A 24,473-nucleotide genomic window follows, 5' to 3' on the forward strand; every position below is an offset into this window, starting at 1 on the left:
TGGAGTGATCACGTTGATGCGTCCGCCAGAGCGATTTAAGCAATGACAGATGACGGTGCTCCATCGTGAGCCATTTATAGGACTCCTGCACCAGGCTAAGACAAAACTTGATAAATAAGAAATTTTTGCTATTCTATTCGATCGGATTACAGTATTTAAGGGGTAATCTTTCATCAGCTAGTGATATCGATTTGACCTGGGATTGAGAAACACTAGACATATTTTAAATACAGAAAGTAGTGTTTTAATAAGTGCAAAAACTCGTTGTAATAATAATACGAAATCATGAAATGCACCATGCTTCCACGAGACGTTTCCATTTGCAATCTCGTTGATAAAAGGCTAGGTATTCACCGACTCGCTTTGATTGGTATTTGAAGGATCGTAAACCTACACATTTGAAAAAGAAATGTACAGAAAACAACATTTCCTTTTGATCAATGCCCCGATGTATCTCCGCTCGTGCTGTGATAATGGTATTGAAATAACTTGCTTTTACATTTTCCCAAATACACGATCCCAAATACCCGAACCTATCCTTCCACGAACATTCAGCGATAGTGAACGTTCCGGTGAATCCATAAATGTGAATCCCCGGTACAATTGTATCTTGGAGAAGTGCAAATTTGTTTGAATTCTCCTTCATGTGCTCCCTCTCATGGACTATCGTGTGTAATTTATCTTTTAACGCATGCAAACCAATTTTCCACCTCATTCGCTGCCGTGCTCGCTTGAGTAGCTTTTAAATCTTTTTTTTTGTTTGGTGTGTTGAATCCTGCGGCTAAGTGCGTAAAACCAAATTGTTCCATCGAATGGTTGAAAATGTTGCGGTGGTGTTGGAATATATAAAATTGCTGATGATAAGAATCCATTACGTGCGCTTGGTCTGGTTCCTTCATACATTAACCTTATTCCCGAGACCGAGACGTTGGGTCGTGTCGAAATTAGCACACATGGCAAGACATAATAGGAGGGTACTTTTCTCGCCAATTCGCAAAACTTTCCTCCCAAAGATCGAATCTTTGATTGTTCGATGGAACGAAGGTAAAGCTGCTGCCATCACGGGTGGAAAGAAGTTGAAGGTGAAGTTTGTGTAAATGTTATGCAGCCATTCATTGATGAGCGTTTTCAACTTTACTCGAGCATTCTACGAGGTGAAAGCTGAGTTGTGCCGCGTATGATTGTGGCACGTAGAACAGCGAATGCTACTCATGTATGAAGCATAACCCAAGCTAATAATTTGCCACAAGCGGTTCGACACGACAACGGGTTAGACGATTCCCCGGTAGGGGGATTTGAGCCATTGAATGGAATTTAAAATTCAACCATATTCACATGAATAATAACAGATTTGTAGGTACAGGATGGTCTTGTGTGGCCGATAGGGAACGGCACCGGTTACGGTAAATTTGGGTTCATTTATTTCACTTGAGCTTTCCAATTTCACCACCTCGAACCACCCATTCATGCGCGCCCTGTACAAGCGACATATAATCCAAGAAGTCATGCTGCCTTGCAACGCAAGAGCAAACAAAAGGGCGCTTTCGAGTGCCGAAGAAGCGTTCTGCTTTCGGGCTAGAATTAACAATGGCGCCCCTGCCATGGGGTTGCTGCACGTTTTGTTCAAACATTGTTAGAATGTAATTAAATTATTGTTAGTCTTACGTCATGTGTTTGAATTTTGTATCAAGCTGTTCGGTGGTTTGTCTGCGTTTGCCTCCCGTATGCGATCGCTGTTCATTTTGTAGAAAGGTTTCGGCAAACGCTTGACTAAGAATGAATTAGTGAGTGAGATAACTTCAGATAGTGAGATAGCTTTGTATGTAAAATTATTATATGTATATGTAAAATAATATGAGTAAATCATATTCTAAATACTAATATATTTAAAACAAACGAATCTTAATCCTACGTTTGTTTGCCAACTGCATGATCTATATTATTAAAAACAATTATGCTGTGATTGATTTAGAAATCCATAAATGTTCATTCAACCTATGTTACCTACCAACCCACCATCATCATGTTGTATTCCAATTTATGTTGTAATTGAAATTACATGTTGCTGCTGCTGTAATGAGAAAACACTGTCATACATTTAATTAAGTTCATATGTTCGCCACCAGGCGTTACCAGGCGTTGTGTTGTGGAACAAGCCGTGGTTTGGTTAGGATCGCCTTGTAAAATGAAAAACAAATTATATGTAACGAGTAATGCTCAAAAATTTGGCTTAAAGCAACAAATCTGACATGGTTTTTCTACTACGCGCATTCAAACAAGCGCACAAACCGAATTTGCAGCTCATGCAGAATTAATCGTTCCAAGCGAGTGATAATGCAATACAACGGGGAATGATTTTAGGCTGACCCGCTTGAAATCCCTTATTAATTCTTCCTGTACGCCTTCGCCTCTACCGCCGTTACTGTTGTTTCGTTTGCTGTATTGTTCGTACATTCCGGTATATCATCGTGATGGTGAATGCGAGAGGTCGTGAGCTGATTTTTTAATCAGACTTGTAAGGAATGCTCTGCTCCTTTTGCGTAAGTTGCTGTTGCCCCATGCTGGTTGCTTTGCTGTTCACAGCACCGTTCCGTGCACAGTTTAGGTCCGGCCGACCTACGCTGTTTTCGCACGATTGCATTGCGTTTCCGGACGGATGTTGTGCACATCATGGCGCAGCAGCAACGGCGCGAAATGCACCCAAGCGTACAAATGCGTAGCGTACGTACAACGCATTCTAGATCGGGATCGAAAAGGGCCTGCAAGCTGTGAAGATTCGAGCTTGAGGCTTACTAGTCAGCTTTAGTTTTTCTGTTTCCTGCCATGAATATTTCGCATAGAGCCTCCACAGTCACAGGAAACTGGCGAACGAAGGTCGTAGTGGTAAAACTAAACTTAAATTCCACTGTGCTGAATTCTCTAACGCACCGTAGCGCATGCTGAAGGAGCAAAGCATAGAACATTTATTTCGTATTAGCAGTGACAGCTAAAGTGGTTGGCCCATAATTTATGTTTATAAAAAGTGATCATCACCATCATCATCATCATCATCATGACCATCATTGGTGTATATAACAGGGGTGGGTTGGGGGTTGAACGTAGCAAGCAAACCCGTTGCAGCATATTCCTCCAACCCCGCATAGTTGACTTTCATAAATACTGCCCTGCCAAGAAACACTCCCTCTATTGGTGGCGAGGATTCATGTGGGTAAACTGGGAGAAGCAGAGGACGCGAAGAGAGTTGCCCTCATCCATCTTCGGCAACTAACGGCTCCATCCGCAAACAGAGGGATTAAAGTGAAAAGTGCTATGGAACTGGATCGGGATCGTAGAGATTAGAGGCTGAAGCAAACCAAAGGGGAATAGAAATGTATGTGAACACATTCAATGCCAAATCCTTCACATAATGCCCCTGCTGGTGCTGTTTTGTGTTCCAGTTTGTGTCTGGTCCACCACTAGGGCGTACGATCGCTAGCCGGAATTAGCTTCGAACGATCATGCACCGGTGCACATCTAGAGCACTTATCTACACATCTAATTCAGCCTCACCGGCTCACATGGCTGGTGATTACTGAAAATGATTTTAAATTTAGTGCAATCCATCTTTATCCTTCGAGCTGGTTGGTTGGGTACTTTCTGACATCTACATGCCCTTTACCGTGCAGCTTATGTGCCATGCCACCTACCGAAAGGATGATGCAACTCGGAATGCTATTCCAGCCTGCCAGCAAGCTGCTGGACCAAGCTTGTTTGAATGAACGGAATTCTTCGGAGTCTGCTGGAAGGCAGGACGTTTAAGCATGATTAATGGACAGGCTGTTGTTTTAATAACGGTGCGTCACAGCATGGGTTTTAAGCACACTTTTTGGTATGTGGCATGATCATGAATATCTGTTTCATAAATTAATCAAGTTGATTTCAATAGGTTTGAAATAAATCCTGAATTTCGGTTAGGGTTTCGTATTTGTCTTATAATGGAACTTCAATGATTTTTTTTCTGGATTTCTTTAATTACACTGACAACTATTTTTTGACTACATTTTATTAGATTCCATATACTATGTGCTAAAACCGATTCAATTGCAGAAGTTTTTAGTGTAAGTGATAAATTTGAGCCACTTCTGAGTTCTGTTCTGGTTGGAGGTAAATTTGGAGGTCAAGTTGGAGGTAAATTTGGAGTCATTTCAGATTCTGAACTTTTTGTAGCTGAACATTGAATCGATTCAAAGCTTTCTCGTCTGATTGATTAGAAAATTAACAAATATTTGAGTTACTGTGAACAATATTAATATCGACTAATAAAGTTCCAGAAAGTTGGAAGGGTTCCACAGCTACCTTGACATAGTGTAATGCAACCTAATTAAATTTATAACAACTTTATTATTTGAGCTCAAACATCATAAAATAAATTCCAGCTTACAAAATAAATAGACAGTAAGTCGAATTTCACACATACTTTGATATACTCAACTCCACTTTGCACAAAATCAAGCATTTCATCTATTTGGACACAAGTTGGACACGTAAATGCTGCCACTTAAGTAAAACTGAAACAACAAAATGTAAAATCTAATATTGCTTGCTTTTTCAAGAGCGTTTAAGAGTTTAGAGGTGTTGAGTGTAAATTTTATTCAACAAGCTAGTAATAGTCTATACATTGATATTTGTTCTGAATATCGTTTATTTAAAAGATGTCCTATATTGCAAATAATCACTCCAGCGAACTTGTCACCTGCAACAAAAATTTGTTTCGAAAACTCATTGTCTCTTTTTTTGTACCACTCTACAATATCAAAAACTTCATCGTTGTTTTATATTTTTACAATGCAATGGGTAAACAAAATGAAGCGAAGAAAGCAAATTCATTTTTAAAAAAGTTGCATTTTAGCAGCAGCCGGCAGCGCGGAGTATTTTTCGCAGTTTTCGTGTCCAATTTCCCTTTTCTACTTACGAGTGTTTGACGAAATTCGACTGCTGAAGAGCAAATGATTCGAAGACTTGCTACGCAATGGAATGGCGCTTAATGCTCCGGTTGTTCGTGTAAACGTAGCTCAAGATGGCAAAGAAAGTATGTCGGAGGTGTACTATTTTGTTTTCGCCGAATAAAATACCGTTGTCTTTATCAAACGACACGCTACACTTAGGCCAAGGCATTTTCAATCTTCGAAGAAGAGAAGCATTTATTTACTATGACAGCATTCAAACACTACGCTTCGCTCACCAAATTTCCACTGCAAGACTCACACTGCGGTGAGCTTTCTGATTAGGCAAGGTGTGCCCCAACACACAATAAAGTCCCCCTTTTCGAACGTTGCGAGTCTTTTAATCGTGAGTAATTGTACGGCAGCTGTCACTCTTATGTACGGGATTGTGATTCTGCCCGGGCGGTTGTAGTTCTGCCACGGAAAACACGATCCCATCCTTCAAGAATAACATTTGTTGTTCGCTCACGCACCGTTTGCGCATTGATTGTTCCGTTGTTGAGTAGTATATTTGCACGAAATTAACTTCGCCATCCCACGCTCAAACATCGTACCGCACAACCGCTCGCACCGGGGCGCTTTTCCTTCTTGCCACATCAGCAACAACAAAAAAAAAGCGTTCTCTCCGCTGTCAAAATGTGACGATTGACGATGATGGCAAAGAAGCGCCATCCTCAAGTTACCGTAACACGACGCCTAATGCTAACAGCAGTGTGTTGCTGATGAAAGCGGTCTCAAGTAGCAGAAAAAGTGTGTGAAATAAGCCACATGGAATGGTGAGCGAAATTAAAAACAACAAAAAAGACACGAAAAAGAAAAGCACATCATCAAACCGTCAAACCACACAAACCGACAACAAACGGTATGTAAATAAATCAGTTTGACAACACCAAACGTTGCGTCGCCCATGGTGCTTGCGATCAAACAGCAAAGCAGGCGGCGGCAGCTAACGGAAACAAATGGGGAACGATGAAAACGATACCAAATCAAATGATGTTGAAGGAGCTGATTTGGAACAGGGGAATTGTGGTGAGGTGTATTGCGACACGTATCGTTTGATAGATAAAGAAAAGATATTTGACGTAGCGAGAATTGTTGTTTTGTTATCATTTTCGGGAACTTAAATAACACGTAAAATATTAACAACTTCAACTTATGAGCATTTTTAAATCGACACTTACAATGCGATTTATCCTGAACTGCCAAATTGATATTGCTGTAAAGACGAAAAAAATCACTCTTTTATTCGCTTTTTTATCAATTTGGTTTAAGTGACGAATTACATGGGTTTCCCCTGTTTGAGCATATTGCAATAATGGAATTGTTCTTCTTATTTTATAAAAAAGTATGTTTGACACACGTGGTGACACTAAACAACATCAGCAGTAAAACATCATACTAAAAATTGAAACAACATCATCCGACAGCTCCATTTGGCTTTCTGCGACCATAAGGAGGTAAAGTTTTATTCGTTTAACTTTATGAATTAATATTCAACTAGTACGAGCGTGTGTGTGTGTGTGTCCATCCCCTATCAGCAACAAAGAACGAGCAACTTTACCACGACAGACGTCGGTCGTGGGTGCCATCGGGAAAAATGGGAAAAATCATAAAAATATGCACACGAAAAAATAGACACCCAGCAATGCAACAACCGTAAGCAATTCACCATCGTGGCTGCGGTTCCGTAGTCTGGAAGGCAGTACACCTACCCGGCGACATGCAAGCAAACGAGCGACAATCACGACAATATGTTAGCCCATTTTAAAATGTCCGCTTTCGTGCATGGCAAGCCACTGTATAAATATTAATGCACCTATGCGACAGAGTCGGACGATGGTGCGATGGGTGGTGGAGCGAATGTACGATGATGCTTTGGGCGGAGTAGTCTAGCAGTGACGGTACCATTCCATTCCAATAATAATGATGGCCAACTAGTGATGTGCGGGTCGACCCGAACCTACCGGGTCGGAGCGCTCCATAAGCGACCCGAACCCGTTCGGGTCGACCCGTAGGTTCAAGTAGGTGCAACGATTCCGGTAGGTGCAAGCAAACATAAGCGATTCCGACCCGAACTCGCTGCACCCACGGGTCGGAGTCGCTTATGGGCGCTTGCACCTACCGGAATCGTTGCACCTACTGAACCTACTTGGCCCGATTCCGACCCGAACTCGCTGCACCCACGGGTCGGAGTCGCTTATGGGCGCTTGCACCTACCGGAATCGTTGCACCTACTGAACCTACTTGGCCCGATTCCGACCCGAACTCGCTGCACCCACGGGTCGGAGTCGCTTATGGGCGCTTGCACCTACCGGAATCGTTGCACCTACTGAACCTACTTGGCCCGATTCCGACCCGAACTCGCTGCACCCACGGGTCGGAGTCGCTTATGGGCGCTTGCACCTACCGGAATCGTTGCACCTACTGAACCTACTTGGCCCGATTCCGACCCGAACTCGCTGCACCCACGGGTCGGAGTCGCTTATGGGCGCTTGCACCTACCGGAATCGTTGCACCTACTGAACCTACTTGGATCCGATTCCGACCCGAACCCGTTGCACCCACGGGTCGGAATCGATTCCAATGGGTTCGCACCCGACTCCGGGTCGGGTCGCAAAATGAATCGTATGACCCACCACTATGGCCAACACGAGACAATCGCTTTGGCTTCGGGACGACCTGCTCGATTGGTGTCGTGCACGTTGCATGAATGCACGGATGTCAACATGCAGGGGGAAGCAATGATAATGGTGCGCCGGTCGCCGTGAATGACATCCTCCTTGTTGGGACGGTTCTTGCCCCAAAGAACAAAGTAAAAGCTATCCATTTACACAACGCCACCGTGTGCGGTATGCCAAGGACGACACACTGTAGTTTTGATTGTTTCAAAGTGTACCGGGGTGTGCCGGGTATGTGTGTTGTCCGCCTTTTCTCGAACATTGTATAAAAAAAACACCAACAACAACACCAGCAGACGCATTAGCATTTCAAATGATGTGCCAGTTGTAGAATTTATGAATTTCAGCTCCAATTCCTGCACGAACGGTCGCCTGTGCCGTGGAGGGGGCGGGTGGGATATCACCGAGGGGGAGGGATATCACCGAGGCGTGCTTGCCGAAGTCCAGTTCGCTGGTTCAGATGTGCAATAATGCATCCTGTTTTTGAGTTTTTCCCGTACCCCCGTAGTTTCAATTTGATGTGCATTCCGTCGTGCAACGGAAAACAACACTGCGAGAAAGGCGAACTTATAACAAACAGATACGCACACATGCTCGCACAGGACCAGCGCCGGTGGAACGCTTCGGAACAAATAAATGTTATCCAAACGCAAATGCAAATGCCACTGAGTAAGCGTCCCGGTATCGATAACACCGTAACATTTCAGTGCATTCGCAATTGCTGCTTCGTACCGGAGGGCGATAAATTTTCACATTTATAGAATGTAGCTGCTGTGGCGGGACAAGGTAAATCTCTTGCTCAAATGTTTGGAATAAACTTTGGAATAGAAAATTAAATTCCGCTTTCCCTGTGTTCCGGTGCCCCGTAGGGTTACGCGTTACGAGTCACGGTGCGCCAGGTTTTATTTGGAGCTTATAAGCAGCTCAGGTACGGTACATTGAAGTGTTATATTACAAATTGTCTTAGCTGTGGAGAGAATGGTGTTAGTGAATGGTATCATTTTGCACAAAAACTGTTCCCCATCACCCATCTGTACTGTTCCGTAATGAAGCCATCTTAGCTACACCGAGTACAGCTGAAGAGATCTGCCCAAGAAAGCGGGCAGTACATTATGATTACTTCACCAAGAACCTGTTTCCTTTATACACCACATGGCGCCAAATAGTTTTTGGCACGTAATCATTGCATTGCCCTCCAGAGCACATCGCCATATCTTCACGTCTTCATCATGTGTAGGGATCATCGGTGAAATTCAATATGAATGCCACGCTGAACGTACTTGGAAGCTTGCATAACATAGCTGTTGATGGTAGTGCTGTTCAATCTACCATGTTGAGCGTGTTCTTTTTTCCTTGCTGCTGCTTCTGCAATCCTTTTTCTATTGGTCTTCCAGTGCTAGCCTTACATTACACTTCTTGCGCTTCCAAACACCTTCAGCTTGCCTCTCGTAGATTGAGCTGTTTCTTAGTGCAGCGAATGCGAAAGATGATGATACACTATTCACTCAACCTACCCGCCCCTTGAGCCTGCTGTGTACAGCACAAAATTACTAAAACGTGTTCCGGACGAATGCTCATACACACACCCCAAAAACGTCACCCTGTCCACCTCACAACGCGCTAGATGCGGAGTGGATTTTCTTCGCCCCATCTTGGCTATGGCTATGGCATAATTTACATACAACACGCTACACCGAAAAAAAAGGAAAGCACTATCATTCATGCTCCAAAAAAAAGGTGGAGCTTGGACCTTTGCGTGTCTAGTAAAATGCTAGAAAATAATATCACTCATTCAAACGCAGAAAATAACTCCATTCCCTTTTCTGGAAGGGACCGGATCGGACTTTTTTACATTCATTTATTTGAGTTATTTTTATTTGACGCCCCTCGTTTTTTTTCACGGGTCGTGCAGATGAAAACGTCAAATCGTCCCAAAATATGACAAATTATTAGCGCTGGAAGCTTCCAAATCCGAATCGGAGTTCTTTTTTCCTTCTTTCGTCTTGCTCTTTGTCACTTTTGGTCCTCCATTTTGGGAGGGTTAGTTTTTGGGATTATGTATTGCTTTCGCCAACACGTACGACTAGTTTCGTCAGTAGGAGCGTCTTTGTGTGAGGCTCGGTAGGTGTGTTTAGTGACCTGTTCGTTTTTCGTTTCCTTTCCACGTATTCAGGCAGTTCTGGAAATACTCGCATAGGTTGTTTTTTTTTCTGTTATGTTTGTTTGCTTATTGTCAATCGTAAGACTTAATGCTTGCGAGACATTGAATGATCTTTCCAGACCGGTGAGTAAAGCTTTCTCAAATGATGCTCCCGTTTCGGATGAATTAAAGCTGTTAGCTTCTGCAATATTGGAGATGTCAGCAAATCTTCTTAATACTTTTCACTTTTTCAGTTAAGATCAAGTGACAGTTTTGCTTGTTTTCGGAGCGAATTGTATTGAATGTTCAACGTGTTATTAATCAATTGATTCAAGCACTATATCGAAATCTATAATCGAAAGCCGTTATAGTTTTATATATTTATATCAGTAGTAGCTTTTTGTTATATATGAAACAATACAAAAACAAATTTAATATAATTTATATGAATAAATATAAAAACGTAATCCTGCCTTTTGGGACGGCCTGGTGGTGTATTGGTAGCGGTGCCGGTCCTCACACGACAGGACCGGTCCAAAATCCCATCCGAACCAATCCCCCATTTGCAGGATTGACTATTCGGCTACGGATAAGTTAAGTCAAAGGAAAGCATAAATGGTAAGCAGCAATAGACCTCTTGAGGTTGCTGTGCCGATAAAGAAAAAGAATCGAGTTTTTTTATGATATTTTTAAACATTAAAGAAAAATAAAATAAGGCGCTTTAATCCAGTTTAATGTACAATATTTCTCGTATAATTCCGTCAACTCTATAAACTTCTGCAACTAATTCCTAGAAAGCGATTCAAATTCTAACTTGCTGCTAACTAACTGTCGCTTAATTTTCATCTGAGATCAGTTCCCATGTACTCCGATTATAGTTATGCAGCATCAGGCAGATGCATCTACCACTGATAGGAAGAATATCCTTGCCGCGCGTGTAATGAACATCCGCCATCACACTCTTTGCTACTACCATTAACATAAATCAGACAAATCAAAACCGTTAATAGACAGGCGTCAATTGTCGTATCGTGATTTTGCCTCCCTGCTGCCTTCCATTTGTAAACGGCACGCGAAGTGCAGGCGAGCCAATCGAATGGTAATTAATTTTCTCGATTACATGGCCAAACGATAATGCTGTTGGTAATAAATCAGCACCAATTAGCTGCAGCAGTCTAGACGGTGCGCGCTGTACCACGCGCTACACGGCGACCGCGGTATGGCGTCGGTGTAGCAAGGGGAAATTCGCTTCAATGTTGCGTACCGAGACGCGGCCCTGTACTAAATTGACAACCCGTGATGTAGACGAGATGCTGCTAAAAGGCACTTACCGATACCTGGTACCGAGGTGGTGGACACTCGTAGACCTTCCCTACCAGGAGTAGTGCTATCGATAATGAATTGCAAACGCAAACGGAACAGAACCTAGAGATCGCAATGCGCCTAATAGCACTCGAAACGCGAGGAATTTGTCTTAGAGAGGCGAGAGAGAGAGAAAAAAAGCGAGCAAAGTTTACCCGCGTACCAGCATCCTGTTGAAGAGGGCCGTAGGGAATCTAGATTACATTCTAAGGGGGTTTCTTGTGCGTTAGGGTCAAGATTCTTTTGCTGCCACTAGTGTGCTTCACTAATTAAGCATTTTCCTCCTCCCCACTCCTACAGAAGATGTACAGAAAAGGCTGTACGGTGGCAATATGCTCGGACGAAAGTTCATGTCCGGTGAGCCTTCGCCTGGTGCTCATCTGTCATGGTACAATTAACTCAATTCTCTTCGCTGTGCTTGGCTGCACTTGGAGGTGATATTTTTTCTCTGTCGCGTTTTCTCGGGCTTTTCGTACAATCTTGAAGACAATCCATGGATCGGCGTATCACGTAAGGACCTTCGAGACCCATTTGAAAAACGGAGCAAATCACCCAGGACAGATATCTCTTCTGGAGCTACCGACACTGTAGCCAGCAAATACCATCTGCTCCCGCACCAATCCGGCGGATCGTTCAACGTGAAGGTGCCTTGCGTCTCGGGTAATTGACATCGTGAAACGCGAGGCTTGTCTTTAATGGCTGAGCAGTACACTTCCCAACGTGGGGTGACCGTACAGCGCTCCGTTATCCTTTTTGCAAGATTTATCCCTCGAAAGATGCTCACACCCATTCGCTGCACCCGGTGGACACCGTAGCTGGTTGGCTGTTACTACTTCTCAGCTAATGAAGAGGGTTGTTCCATCTCACGGTCAATCCGCCACCGACTCGACCGGCATCGAGCTGGCTTCCTGGATCTTGTCCTTGTCGTGCGCGGCGACCATGCCGGCGACTAGTGTCTGTGGTGAGAATATTGCACGGCTGCCGGGAGAAGATTGAAGTCGATTTGATTACGCTGTGCGTCGTCGTCTAAGCCATGTTTCTTGTGTGCGAGGAAAACCGGGCACAGTGGACATTCCGCACAGTGATGAAGCATAATTAAATTGTACCCTGTCGTAAGCAGCTTAAATTGGCTTATAATTAAAAATTAATAAACTCCGTGCCGCACTATAAACTAAGAAGGGCGAAAGATTTCCCGCCGCGCGTGTCTTCACTGTTTCAAAAGTAGCGAAACCTGTAAGTTTACGTTATAAGGACAAGAACTATCAACTGACAGACAGTAACAGCTTTTTCGAACTTGGCTACGATTAAATTTTAAACCATACCCATAAAAATCCTAATAATGTTTTTTTTTTCTATTTTTTCGTTCTCAGGTAAGTCACCGACCCACCAACGAGTGGCAATGGTTCGCCATCCAGAAACATCCACCAACGCGCTCCAGCATGATACAAATATTTTTCATCATTTTGCTTCCACCAACATTTCATCATCGCGCACTACTGCTAGAGGAAATGCGCAAGTAAAGCAAGTGTTTTCCGATTTAATTTTTGTATCGTTTCCATCAGCTTTAGACGAAGTTGCAGAAGTTAACATTATAATCACAGCCGGTGCCACTATTTTCCGCACGCTCAACAGAACAATATACCAGTGTGCCAAACCCATTGCCATCCGAATGCCTGATGTTCTATAAATTGGCACGCTATATTTCTACAAATGTTGTAGCATCATTTAAACACATATTTCTTACGTATTTTGTTTTTGAATTGTTCAACTATTATACAATTACTTCTCCGATCACGTTGCTCTCTCGTAGTGTATTAGTTCGTGCTGCGCCAGCTGAATGCGACCGGAAAAGAAGCATCTTTCAACTAGCTTTCTAGAATGCCTTGAAGCGACATCAAGTATTATGTACATATTTGTGATAATTAGCACCATAAATTCAAAACTCTAGAAGGTAGAGAATCTAATAACAAACAGTAGAAACTTTACTGATCATTTCAACTATTGCAACTGACAGCCGCTATTGATCTTTCACATTGCCATAAAATCAAAGTGTCTTTGTCGCGCAGCTGTGGAAATGCGACCAAAACCGACGCGTTTTTTAATTCGCTGCCGGAGTGTTATCCGCGTACGGACTGACGGAACGCTCGGTGCGAATCTCATTTGCATTTGCAGATTTTCCAATTTTCTACCTATTCGCTTCTTTATTAATCTTAATTTTACGCTCCGTCGAACGAGTGTCGTAAGCGACGGCCATGCCAGGGCCTTTCCGCACTCTCTGGGACGACGGAACAAATTGAGTAACAGGCAACGAAGCAATCCGGCAGCAAAATAACTCATTTTTGCTACCTTTAAACAGTTTAAACCGAACAAGGGGCGTTGTTTGGGGGAACGTCTCCACAACCAACGCTCACAAAGTTTACCTAAAGTTTAGAGATGATAAAACAGTACGCGCACAAGTGCAGTTAGTAAAGTTTACAAAACCTGCAAACATAACAATTACTGGAACACGTCGGCAAAACACGCAGGGACCAATGACACAGATGGTTCGCTTTCATGGCCCCACCGCTCTAGCTTTTTAGGTACGCTCTGCTAGACTACGACATCAGCTCAATTACGCTAGCGATGGCAAGATTTTATCCCTGTGGGCAAATTTGCAACAAACTCTGCATCCCCGTACCGTAGCGTAACGAAGTGAAATCTGTAAAGTAAGGGAATGAACGAAGAAAACAACAGCAAAAACAAAAAATCTCCCCTGATGACCTCGTGAAAACTAATGAGACTTTTCTTTCACTTCTTCACTGACCGATGAGTACGGGGTTCGTTTTTTCGTTTCCTCTCCTGCCCTTCCCTTCCTTCCTGCCCGGCACGACTGCAATCTTGGCAATTGTATGAACGAGTACTATAACAAAGAAGAGAAAAGAAGCCCTTTGCTTCCTAAACCACTCTTAACGCTGGATGCAAATTACACCGTGCGTCGTCCAGCAAGGCAGCACCGAGACAAGGGTTTGGTAAACATTTGCACTTTGTTGTTTGCCGTAGATACAAGAATGCACAAAATGAGAAAAATGGTGATGGGTGATGCCATCAATTCAGCGATCGTTCCGGAAGCCCGGAGAGTTGGGAAAGTTATTGCAATGCGTAGCAATGAGCAGTTTGTTTCGACTTATGGCAAATAACATTTGCATTTCTACTGCTTGGGTTAGGTTGTGATACAGCAATATTTATTGCAAACATTTTTCTTTGAGTTCGAGTATTCGTTGACCTCCGTATGGTTGCTTTGAACATCTTAAAAGTTTGGTGATTCTTGTGAAATTGGTCAATTCATTCTGTTGGTCAATTTTCTAATATGACGTAGGGTTTAGTTCAATAATTTAAATTAGTTTCAATCAAAATTCTAAAACTAATTATAACAGTTGAATCATGTAATGCTTCGAAAACTTAGTTTTTGCAGAAGCAAGAAAAATATAAAGTCATTGCTCTCCTTTCGTATTCAATCAATGATCTTGGAAATATAAAAAACCCACGTACCAGATACGTCTCATTTCGATCTCGCATACCCAAACCCCTAATCAATATTCAATGAAGTAACTTACCATTGTGTCCTGCAGTCACACCTGTGTCCGTACATCTTCCGGCGTTCGGTCAAAGCCATTGGTCGATCTTCAAAAACTCCCCTCCTTCCACATTTCGTCCCACACAAACAGTGCGGACTGCCTTCGTTATCGTTGCGAGCAATTTGCGTTCGACTACCGGGATCAACCGGCCACAAAACGCAAAATTGCAACCCCAAACCAAAGCCCAAGGGGTGGATCCATCCGGGGGTGGATTTTTTTGTTGTTGCTCCTCACGAATAGATGATGGATGCCGAACGTTCGGCAAATTGTTCCTTTGCAAATAGCGGCACGATTTACACAGCCCTCGCCAACACCATTCTTCTCCCCTTCCCGGGATTGCGATGAAAAACTGAAGAGCGTGAAAAAAAATAAATGCTACGGAATAAATTATTCAAGAAATATCACATCCTTCCGGTACACAGGATAATATAGCAAAAAAAATAAATCGAAGAAGAAAAAATGAAACCACCTTCCCGGGCCGGTCATCCATCCGTCAGCGTTCCGGTTGATGGTACCACTTCCGCCAGAGTTCGGCCAACAGTCGTGGCGTGGATTTTCTTGATTGAACCTTATCGTGTGTTTTTTTTCTGCTATTGGTTCAACGATCTAAAAAGAAAAATAATCTTACGCTCTGTGATGTGGGCCGATAATAATATCGTTCGCACCGCTGTTCACCCTCAGCGTCAGCATCACAAAACTCAAGATCCATCCCTATCGATTATCGGGTGTCGTGGACGTAGCTGTAGCTCCGTGGCAAAACCGGTACGGTACTGTGCGAAATGCTGGTGCCTTTCGGAAGGGATTGGGTGCGTACGGGAAGGCAGCATGAAATATGCATAATTTTACCGCACAGCAAGTCGACCCGGGCAACGTTCCCGTTCAAAACAATTTCAATTAATCGCAAGTATTTGCGAGTCGCCGGCAGACGAAGTTTGGCCGAAGTCGGCCGGTCGGTGCCGGAACGGTGGTGGCGAGGTGTTGAAATCAATAATAGTGCGAATGGGAAGAGGTGAAAGGCATGTAGCCAAGATGCCAACGTGAGCCCGATCATCCGGAATGCGGAAAGGGGGGGTGTCTTGTCCAAAGAGGTGGTGGCGGTTGATAAGTATGTGGATGGAAATCGAGGCACGGTTCATCTCACCATCATTATTACCGAGTTAAGGATAATGGGGATTACGATTGATGCTGAACTGCTGTAGCTGCTAATGCTGCCTGCTGTTGGTACTGCTGTCGGCAGTCGAGTAATCGGGAGCATATACCAAAGGTGGCGGAAGAACGAGGAACCTTACTAAAAGTTCCTAGAAACGTTGCGGTATGTAGGCGACACTCTTCGGTCGGGTACTCGAGTGTGCTTATCAGCGAGGGGTTTTCCAAGGCACATTCCAAGGCCGTAAAGTATAATGGCAAAAGGCACGGACGGACGGCGGGCAACACCGAAGCGTACAAGTAGAGTTTAAGAATAATGATACCAATAACGGCATACACAGGCCCGCTGTCCTTTGCGACACGGACACCGGGCAAGGTGGGATGTTTCAACCGGTGAGGCGGGGTGCGAAGTGAGCACTACAATCTCTCAAGGTTCATTCCGGGGTTCTATTTCCTTCGATACCGGGGGTTTCTTTCTTTTTTTTTGCATTCCCGTTCTTTGCCCAAACCCCCGACAATACATGCGGTCCTCGCTACCGGAGGGGGGCGGCCCATTAGTCTGCATTCTTTCGTCCTTCTGTCCATTGGACGCTCCCTTTCTTTTTGTGATGGTAATGCTCTTGACGTAAGCTTCTTATTGCTTCCTGAGAGTTACCATTCGGCCAGTCCGGTGCTGTAATTGAAAATGGTTTCACAAGAGGTTTCCAGAACCTCACACATTCGCTGGCCCGGCGACTGCCGCCTGGATGCCACATCTTCCGCGTGCACTGGAAAGAGTTGGTGGTGACTTCAGGCGACATTAAGCATAATTCGCCATAATTCAACTTGCGAGAATGTTCCCCCCGGCACGGCCAGCCAACGCCCGTCCGGCGTTTCTTTTGCGCGGCGAAATTGACATCTTCGCTAGATTGCGGGATTTATAGCATCCTAATGATGTAGAACAATTTCCCCAAGGCGATCCCTACTGCTGCATCGCGGTGTACTGTGCACGGCAATTGGGACGGTACAAGAAAGAGGTTTCCTGCTTTTTTTTGCTGTTCCTTTCTTCTTTGTCGAATGTAGAAAGTTTCTCTTCGGGGTGAGTTTTTTTTTCCACCGGTGGAAGCCAGCTTAAACGTAATAATTCCCGACACTGGGCAAGCCATAGCAGTGTTAGTTAGTTGGAAAAACTGTGACCGGAACGCGCGCTGGGAACTATCAATTGGATTTTATCTCCATTTCCATGGATCCGGTAGATGGTCATTCTTTACAGTAACTATACTGTTGATGTCTCTTTTTTTTGTATCTTCTCAAGTTTAGAACGCAATAGCGTTTTTAACGTGAAATTGGTATCATAAGTGTTTTAAAATGCAATTCCCATTTTTTGCATTGTTTTTAAACTTCTTGTATGCTGTGGAAACGTTTTATATCCCGATGTGACTTTCATAGAAAAGTTGTACAGCTATTTCCCGAGATCGGTTATTAGATCGTGTAGATTAGAGTACCTCGAATTTCTGCGTATATTTAATCCGAGGGTTATGCATTTTACTCTTGAAAGGAGTAGCGATGGCTATACTATTTTTGTATTATATTTAGCATTTTGTGAAGTTATTGGAACGGACTCGAGGGAGTTGGTATTCATTTTGGAAATATTTGAACAAACTGTACAATAAACTGAACTGTAAAATGTCAAAATCCACTTCTCTGCTAACCTACCTATATCAGGGAAACAATGTATCTCGAAGAATATGTGTAGAATTAATTTTGAAAAAAATGTATTTTATTTTCTCAACCATTTCTTAACAAAATTATTTTTATGAGTTTCGTTTACATTTGAAACAAATATTAAATTCCTGTACATAATAAACTGTTATATTCAAGGAAGGATATCAAAGTTGCTACTCAGAATGTGTGCAGAATGTTATAGCCATCTTTGTTATTGGTTCGCTTCATTTAGTTATCGGGAAAATAATATTACACTCCTTTTAATAGAATGGAACTAACAAGACAGATATTCTTCATAACAAATACCAATATAATTAAATTAAGACTTATTTTCTAAGATCAAATTTATTTCGATCGTGCACACGCCAAGTCTTTCAATTTAAAATTGAAACGTTAAAACCTCCTAAATACGTATCCGATATTGTACCCTTTAGATTCACATACGGCTTCCTGTTCAATCAAACTCCAATTTGCGCTTGGTGTAATCAAAAACAGCACAAGATCAAATTCATTCCATTTACGACATTGGCCCAATTAAGCCCGAACGTCATTTATCTGAACACACTGTCTGACGGGTGGTGTGACGCAGAGTGTGTACCCGGCCCAGGATGTTCCTGGCCAGAAAGGATTCAGTTCCGACAAATGGTTCGACACATGTAGGCACTTTCCACGGCTAACGCTCACCGGCAAACAGGCATTTATTCGGCATTTCACCAAAATCCCGCATAAGTCACCATAAATCCACACGGGAGCGGCTGTCAAAGAAAAAGCACTGCCTGTTTCCGGCCGTTTGATCATCGCCGGCGTAAAAGCGTACCCAGTTCATTAGGATAAATCCCGTCCTCGGATCTGGCGCAAACTTGGACGAAGAGTTTGTTATTTCTTTTGAGAAAGTCTACCCAACAGCGTTGGTAAACAGGCAAGTCCCCGGGGTAGATATTTACCGTAAGTGCGATCAGTTCGATAAAATTTGTATACCAACTTTTCTATTACCATTGACCTGCAGCTTCGGCGGCGTTGTGTTAATGCTACTTTATGATAATCTGTAAGAAGTCTTGTCCAGAAGTCCACCGGGGGCGGGAAAAAAATACAGGGTGAGGGTGATGTTAGCAAAATTAACTTCACCCGGCTAAACTGAATTATGCTCCAGTAAATCATTGCAAATCCCTCCCAAGAACTTAGATAATGCATTGTGGGTACTGCTCGCGCAACGCAGCGATGATGGTCCATTGCGTTCCATTGAAGTTCGCTCCCTCGTACAGTACATGCCGTGCCGTCTCGTGGTTGTTTTGTGCCCGTGGTACTCAGGCCACTGGGTCAGTTGGTATTCCCTCGCGGAACCCCTTTGTCTGGCTGCGGTTTCGATTGACAATCTGTCGACGCCAACCGCCAGTCACTGGCATCGGTTTCCGTCGTTGCCCTCCTGCGTGTGTGTGTGTGTACTCGTGTTCGTATCTCCCGAAGGAGGAGTAAATCTTGGGCGCGATTTTCCCACTGGTGTTAATTTATACAAACCTCTTCCGAAGGACGGCATTCGATACGGGAACACCACTTCCACATTCCGTGGCCCCTATCCGAAACCGAGCCACTTCCGGCTAGCCCTTCGGTATCGCTGAGTGCCAGAAAACCGAACGGAACAGTACGGCCAGCGTCGGTGTGTGTTTGCTTGGTACATCGGTCCAGTTTTCTCGCGAAACGGATTCTGCGCAGATCCGTGGACATCCGCTTCGGCCGATGGGAACTCACAACGCTGCCCGCTGCGTGTCAGAAGTGCCTGGGAGCCCAAAAACGGAGCGGGACAGCTTTATGCCAGATTTGCACATCAAATCCGACGCGGAGTGCCCGTTTTCTTCGGACGGGTTCGGGCGGTGTGTGGCTTCGTGGTCTCATCGGACGGAGTTTTGCTGCCGGAGCGACCAGCTTTGGAGACTGCACCGTGTGCGGTCGTTGCTTTGGTAAGACGGCGTTGCTACTCGAGAGTTCAGTTCAGTGCACACAGCGCGTCAGTCAATACCAGCGTGCGCTGCTGATCTCCGGACTCCGGGTGTTGCTGATCTGATCCACTGTGGTGTTGTGGTGTGTGGTTCTTTTTTTTATTGGTTAGCACCCGCAATAACAGTACACCAGGCCCGACGTCATTGCGCACACCGGCCAGTGTGTGTTTAGGTCCCCGATCTCAGTACCCAACATAACCAGTGCCTGTGTGTATGTATGTGTGTGCCTGTGTGCTTGTGACGGAGGCATCGATATATCGCTGGACCCGGTGCGTACTGACTTCTGTCTATTGCCACGCACAAGTCTGAAACCTCAGTCACAACCGTGTCCGTCAGGAGCGTTAACGTTCGCGACCCGGAGTTGGAGCCCGCAAACCGCAACCGACTAACACAAAACTCGCCCGCAACGAAGGACAAGAAGTAGAGCCAGGGGAGAACGAAGAAGAAGAAGAAGAAGAAGAAGAAGGGGTAGAAAACAACCGCAGTCACCACCGTGCCAGCCCGACGGTAGCTTCACCTGCCAGCCAACACGGCGCCCAGTGATAGATAGTAGTTAGTGAAAGCAACAGCGCTTTAGAGAAAAATGAATTTTCTCGGTACGGTAGGGAACATTCGATTTTTCATGCTCTGTATCAATGTCTATCATACAGCAACAAAACAACCCTTCCCGAAACCCAAACCCCTTTCCTTCCTGCTCGGAGTGACCGCACTGTGACGCGTCCGCTACTGCATCCCTTTGTATCCTCGCTGTAACCGCCCGTATTGATAAACATCGATCGTACTTAACACCTGCGACTACGAAAGCGTTTTCTCAGCTCATCGGTTTCGGTGGCCAAGCGTGCACACTATCCATGTGCCAGCTGGAGCTCGCCAGTTGTTTGTTTCTAGCTGCTTGAACGTCGTCGTCTCTATCGCTTCCTGTCGCGATCCTTCCGCCGTTTGTACGCTCTTTTTGTAGGCTGTGTATTTCGATGTGTGTATGAGTGTATGTGTGTACCGTGTAAATCGTTGTATGTGCGACTCGTGTTCGCTAACTTGTAGTTATGTAAAATGAACCTTTTAGGACCGATGGGCCAGAAGGAGTCCCTTTACATCCGCTGTATTAAGCTTTCCCGTTTGAAATGTCCAGCTTGAAGTTTGTTTGAACCCTCCAAACGCGCTCAATGCAGTATCTTCCAAAGAAACCTACATCAGCCCTACTTTACTGCCGTGAATAAATCTCGGTTGAGCTGTGGAGAGTACATCCTCCAATCAGCGAATATCCCCGCGCTGTGTAATGTCATCAAGGGTTGCAGCCATCATTCCGCTGGCGTGAAACATACGAACCACCCCGACGCGAATGGGTTGTCATTTCGAAAGGCACGCACCAGTCCGACTGGAAACAAATGGTGATAAATGCCAGGCGCCCTTTCGCTTGCTTTCTCGTGCGCCTACGCGTCGAACTATGCCGCGCCAGTCACATGTTCGCCGAAAACCGCACTAGCACACTACGGCATTGCGGCACTGATCCTGGCAGCCGTTGTCCGGACGGTGGTGAATCCTTAGTCACAAATTCACACGTTTCGTGTACGGCGACCCGTGACCAATTCGGCACTTGCTATCTCTTACGCTTTCGCTTCCCATTTTCATAGCCCGTTTTTCTCTCTGACACGGCTTCTGTTCCAACACTATCCCGACGCTAAAGTACACATTTTAACGATCCTTGGCCTTTACTTCAAACATAGGCAATCGCCCGTTCTGTGGAAACGAGCCCCGAGCGAGAGAGGACCAGCGAACAGAGTGCCAAAGGGAAAGAGAGCACCAAATTGTGCCGTTTGCTTCAATGCGGCACACGTAATAAAGGGCCGCGCTGCAGCGCATGGTGGTGCGCCTAGTACGCGACTAGGTCCACAGATGACCGAAGGGAAAATCGATCAAACAGAATCATGCTCGATGTTTTAAGGGCGCCCGCGTGTTGGTACGGCCGCGTACGCGTACCAGAGCGAACACAATTGCATCGAGCGCGTTCGAGCACCTTGTGATAGAATCGAGGACAAAATCTCGAGATTGTGAGACTGAACCTCCGCTGAAGTAGGGAAAACCCCCGAAATACAATGGTCCATTTCTTCAACTCTTCCCGAGGTCGTTGTGGTGTGATGATTTGGATGACAGAACGATAATAGGTCACACTTCTATGCACGCATTATCCCGCAGTTGTGAATCAATGCGAAAGCTCTTCCGGATATCAGTGTCTCATACCGAGGCTGGTTTCCTTCTTAAGTTAGACGAATCACATCCCACTAAATGCTGACAACGTGTTGACGGTGTCTTTTATCTCTTCATTTATCTGCCCAAAAAAGCCTTCTTTACGCGAATCGACAGTCAAATATGTTCCAATCTCTTCCTTTAAACTATTCATTGAACAACTTTATCTGGTATCCGAAAATTCCCCCAAATCAAGATGGTTTGATGCATTTAAAGTGCACGAAAAACTAGTTGGAATTATCATTTTTATCACCTTCTGACATATCTATTTGAATTGTCTTCCAACTCACCTGTTGACTTATGTCACGTCAAAATGTCAAATACCTGTTGCATTAGCTGTCATGCTTATTGACAGCGGCCAACTGTCAAATGTGTGTGGGTTTTAAGCCTAACCAGGCTTTTTAATACTAGAAATACTAATTATTTGAAGAATTTCTATTGATGATCATTTTGCAAACAATTTTGCAGTGATGCATTGTGAATTAACATTTATTGGGTCCTCACTGTAGAATACATATCTAAAATATTTGCGTTTGCTGTGACAGAACTGTTCAATCTAACATAATATTGTTGTTTATTGATATATGTATTTATTGTAAAAATGTTACAATAGCTATGGGAAATTAAATTCTTTACGGTCTCAAGCTCACAAAAGTTAGCCTAACCTTAATCTAGGTTAAGTAAACTTTTTTTATCATAAAAGTTTTAAACAATGCTTGATAATGCCGTCTAATTCGATACAACAAAATTTGTTTGACATATTGTCAATGTTTTCTTTCAAAAAATTATCTTATCCACGGAATGTATCACGATCAAAGCAGAAAGTATACTTTATAACTTCCAAGAAAACACGACATTCTCCCGGATTTGACACACGCTGAAATTTGTGTGAATACGTTGATCTCTCGCGGATTATAGAAATCCGCCACGAAAGTGCTTCTAGGGGACTACTTGTTACATGTTGTGCTACTTTCTGCTGAATTAATCCGTACTATTTTTTTTTCTCTTTTAATAACAATTCCCGCAAGCCTTAACTACTCAGTTCCTTGCATTTCAATGTACAGGAATTAATCCCGTGTGCAAGTGAAAAAAAACTAAGCTGAAAGTACAGATTTCCAGATGGCTACAAAAGCAAACTAACTGCACACTATAACTAGTGATGTATTTAAAAATCCTTCCCCAAGGATTAACGTTCCACCAAACGGTTTCATGATCCACAGTGGAAGCGAAAGGAATTGAAAACAAAATCCCAATTGAACCGTCTAAAGAAGGGATCCTCTCGAAGTCATGATACAGTAACGCTAAAGCGGAATTGGATCGTTCGTTTAAAAAATCGCCAAGCTACTCGTACGGTCACTTGGCTGAAGTGGGAATTAAGAATGTACAAATGAAATCTTGTAAATTAGAGCATTGCTTTACTTTTCCAAACTCCCTGCACTGCTCGAACCTTCTCAGTATTGCTCTCGGGAATGTATGTTGGATGAAATGAAACGACGCTTTCCTCTCAACCTGCACCTCCTAATGGATGATGGCACTCTGAAAGAAAGGCGGAAAGCCTTTCCGGTTTTGTTTTTTGCAATTGCTTTACAGTTACAGATACCCGTCGTAATTTCAATGAAACGCACGATACTGCACCAAAGGCGCTTTGATACAGGCATGCATGCTCGCTGCTAGCGATGCGCTAGATCTCGTAGTCATTTTGTACCCGGTTGCTGCTGCTGTTGCTATTCATTTATTTCAAAGGTATTCGAAGCTATAAGGGACTAATACCCAACCCTTGAGGGAATCGTTCATCGAACGAGTATCGTAACAGGGTTCGACGATAGCGTTCGACCGTATGGTTGTGGTGGATTGAGCTATGTTTCCCCCCAAAGGAAGCTTTCATTCGTTACAAACTACTTAGCAAATGAGAAAATAGACGAACTTTTTATTTTTCCCACACTCACTCCCCAAGTGAGTGGGGTAAGAACTTTTCCTGTGGTCCCGGCACTGCATGTACTCGGGTAGTGGGCATAGTGGGGTAAGCAGTAACGATTGAGAAAATATCCTTCCCGGTGTACAGAGCTTGTTGCTTGGAACGATGAAACTCTTTTCCAATTTCCTTTGATCGATACGGAACGATCGATCATTCGTTCGGGGAGAAAAGTTGATGCTATCCGTTCATGGCAGTGTTAGTTGTTTGCGTTGCTGTTCCACCTTGCACCCATGCTTGACGGATGTTGATCGATGTCAGCACAGCAACTGCATGGGCAGAATGATTCATCTGCTTTTGCGTGGTATTGTGCCCGGGAGCGTAAAAAAAGAGGTACAATTTGGGTTCGTTTGATCCTCCATCAAAGTGCATTAAGATGATGAACGGAAATGATAAAATGAGGCAATATTTTGGTAAAATTATTTAATTTATATTATGACGGCAATGCCGTATTTTCACTTTGGTAAAATTGTAGCATAGTATTTTACCAGAACACTAATGATATTCAATGAGCATATGCTATGCAAGTAGATTTTCATGAAATGTGATGTACAGTATGCATATATATACTGCCTGTCGTAAGTGTTCTTAACACACACGCGTTAGAAACATTCATCCAAAAATCAAAAATTAACAA

At 43.9% G+C, this 24,473-nt stretch overlaps 1 protein-coding gene across 6 annotated transcripts in view; it reads left to right on the top strand.

Moving 5' to 3' along the window:
* Positions 1–24,473, top strand: part of LOC128296909 (complexin) — a 162,732-nt gene that overhangs the window by 95,003 nt on the left and 43,256 nt on the right. For 2 of the 6 annotated variants that reach the window (XM_053032438.1, XM_053032439.1), the window contains exon 1: positions 19,622–20,216. The exons of the other annotated variants lie outside the window; for them this stretch is intronic. In XM_053032438.1, coding sequence (XP_052888398.1) covers positions 20,204–20,216 — 13 coding nt within the window. In that variant the 5' untranslated portion in view covers positions 19,622–20,203. Of the gene's footprint in view, positions 1–19,621; positions 20,217–24,473 lie in introns of those variants that run through there. 6 annotated transcript variants of the gene reach the window in all.

This window comes from Anopheles moucheti, chromosome 2 (assembly GCF_943734755.1).
Source record: "Anopheles moucheti chromosome 2, idAnoMoucSN_F20_07, whole genome shotgun sequence".
NCBI classification, from domain to species: Eukaryota; Metazoa; Arthropoda; class Insecta; order Diptera; family Culicidae; genus Anopheles; species Anopheles moucheti.